This window comes from Vicia villosa, linkage group LG1 (assembly GCF_029867415.1).
Source record: "Vicia villosa cultivar HV-30 ecotype Madison, WI linkage group LG1, Vvil1.0, whole genome shotgun sequence".
Lineage (NCBI taxonomy): Eukaryota > Viridiplantae > Streptophyta > Magnoliopsida > Fabales > Fabaceae > Vicia > Vicia villosa.
Genome location: NC_081180.1, coordinates 90,004,802 through 90,006,631, shown reverse-complemented (window position 1 = coordinate 90,006,631; position 1,830 = coordinate 90,004,802). Strand labels below are relative to the sequence as shown.

The 1,830-nt window shown below is 34.1% G+C and overlaps 1 protein-coding gene across 1 annotated transcript; it reads left to right on the top strand.

Annotated features, from left to right (window-relative positions):
• The first annotated feature begins 326 nt into the window (after window positions 1–326).
• LOC131611922 (EPIDERMAL PATTERNING FACTOR-like protein 5) lies at window positions 327–1,387 on the top strand. Its single transcript, XM_058883754.1, has 2 exons — window positions 327–651; window positions 732–1,387. Exons 1-2 carry the CDS (start codon window positions 525–527, stop codon window positions 959–961), a joined length of 357 nt encoding a protein of 118 aa, XP_058739737.1. The 5' UTR covers window positions 327–524; the 3' UTR covers window positions 962–1,387.
• Window positions 1,388–1,830: the final 443 nt, after the last annotated feature.

The window sequence follows — 1,830 nt, the reverse complement described above, 5'->3', positions numbered from 1 at the left end:
TGCGTCAAAAAACAATATTTTCTAAATTACTCGTTGATTTTCTCATGTTAGGTACAACAACATTTGAGTTTTCTGCGCTATTGCAATTCCTAAAATAAGCTACATTTCAATGTTTTGATGGTAGCAGTTACTAAAATAGCTCATGCTTATACAAAAAACACTAATAGTTGTTTAGGGAAAAAAACTAAATAAAATTATATTTATATATTCCTATAAAGAATATTTATTTTAGACTCAAAATTAAGGAAAAAAAATAGAATTGAATGGACTTAGTATTTACCAAGTTGCAAGGTGTAAGACACAACACACCCTGCCCTATGACAAATAATTCTGAAGTTTAGTGGGGTCCATGTCCCCAAACCCTTGGGTCCATTTTTTCAGATACTCAAACAAGATCTCTTTCTCTCCCTCTTTGCTGTTCTTTCTTTCTTTCTTCTCTTTTGACTTAGACTTTCTCTCACACGCAACAGCATTTAATAACACCACAACACACCTTCTCTAACCTACGCATTCCCACCACCAACATGTGCGTACTACGCCACCTTCTCCGCCGCAAACACCACCATAACCATCACTGCCTATTATTACCAACTTTCCTTCTTCTCTTGTTCTCATCTTCTTCAGCAATAACCACTCTCGCACCACAACCCAGTAAGTTTCATTTCATTCCAAACACTAACGTAAACCATTCTCTTTTCGAATTTCAATTCCAACAACTCACTTTTTTTCAGGTACCGGAACAGTGAAGTACGAGGAAACTAAAAATCTGTCTCCGGAGGTGACTCAACAGGAGAAGCTCAACGGTCCAGGTTCAGCACCTCCTTCATGTAGATCCAAGTGCGGTTGGTGCAACCCGTGTCACCCGGTTCACGTTCCGGTTCAACCCGGTTTAATCATACGGCTCGAGTATTATCCAGAAGCTTGGCGTTGCAAGTGTGGGAACAAGCTTTTTTTGCCGTGAATGATAACAACAACATATGAATATATATATATATATATATATATATATATATATTTATATATATATATTTATATATAAATAAATAATGTTATTATCCTAGTACAAAAAGAAAAACACAAACGTTGCCAGAACCGAACAGGGGAAATGTTGCAGAGCAGCTATCTTAAATTTTTTCCCTTTTGGGTTTTTGTTTTATCTCAGTGTTATTGAAGTTTATAGTATGATGCATTGATTAATAATGTTACTGAGGTTGAGTTTTTGGTTGTGCTTGCTTCTTGTGAGTACTACAACAACTAATATTGATTTTTGGGTTAACCTTTTCATTGGGAATGTAACATATTTTGTGTTGGGTGTGATTATCGAGAACACACATACACAACACACAACCTAGCTATCTATATTGTGTACATAGATCTTTTCTGTTTCCTTTTTTGTTTTCTGTTTATGTTAGCATTTATGACAAAATATGTTAATTAATGTTGTAACTTTTAATTTCAAATTATATGAATTAGAAAATACTAGTAGTATTCAGTCCCCAGTTGGTAGCTATGCAGAGATATCAGATGCAGACGAGACATTCACCTTATTCTTGTTCTTCTTCTCTGGATTTTCATCATGTGTTTGGAGTTAAGTTTCATTTATAGTTTTCTCACATGGAAGAAGCATCTATTAATGGCAAGATCTAATTTATTTATTGATGTGTTGGTTGTACTTGTATTGAATGGTTTGAACTATGAAGCTTATATATGCTACCTCATCATTGTTATTCACATTCTTAATTTTTCTTTGTTTGGTTTTTGTACTCACTATTTCATCCACTATATGTTATGGATTGTTATTAGGCTTTCACTATTTTCCATTAAATGTGA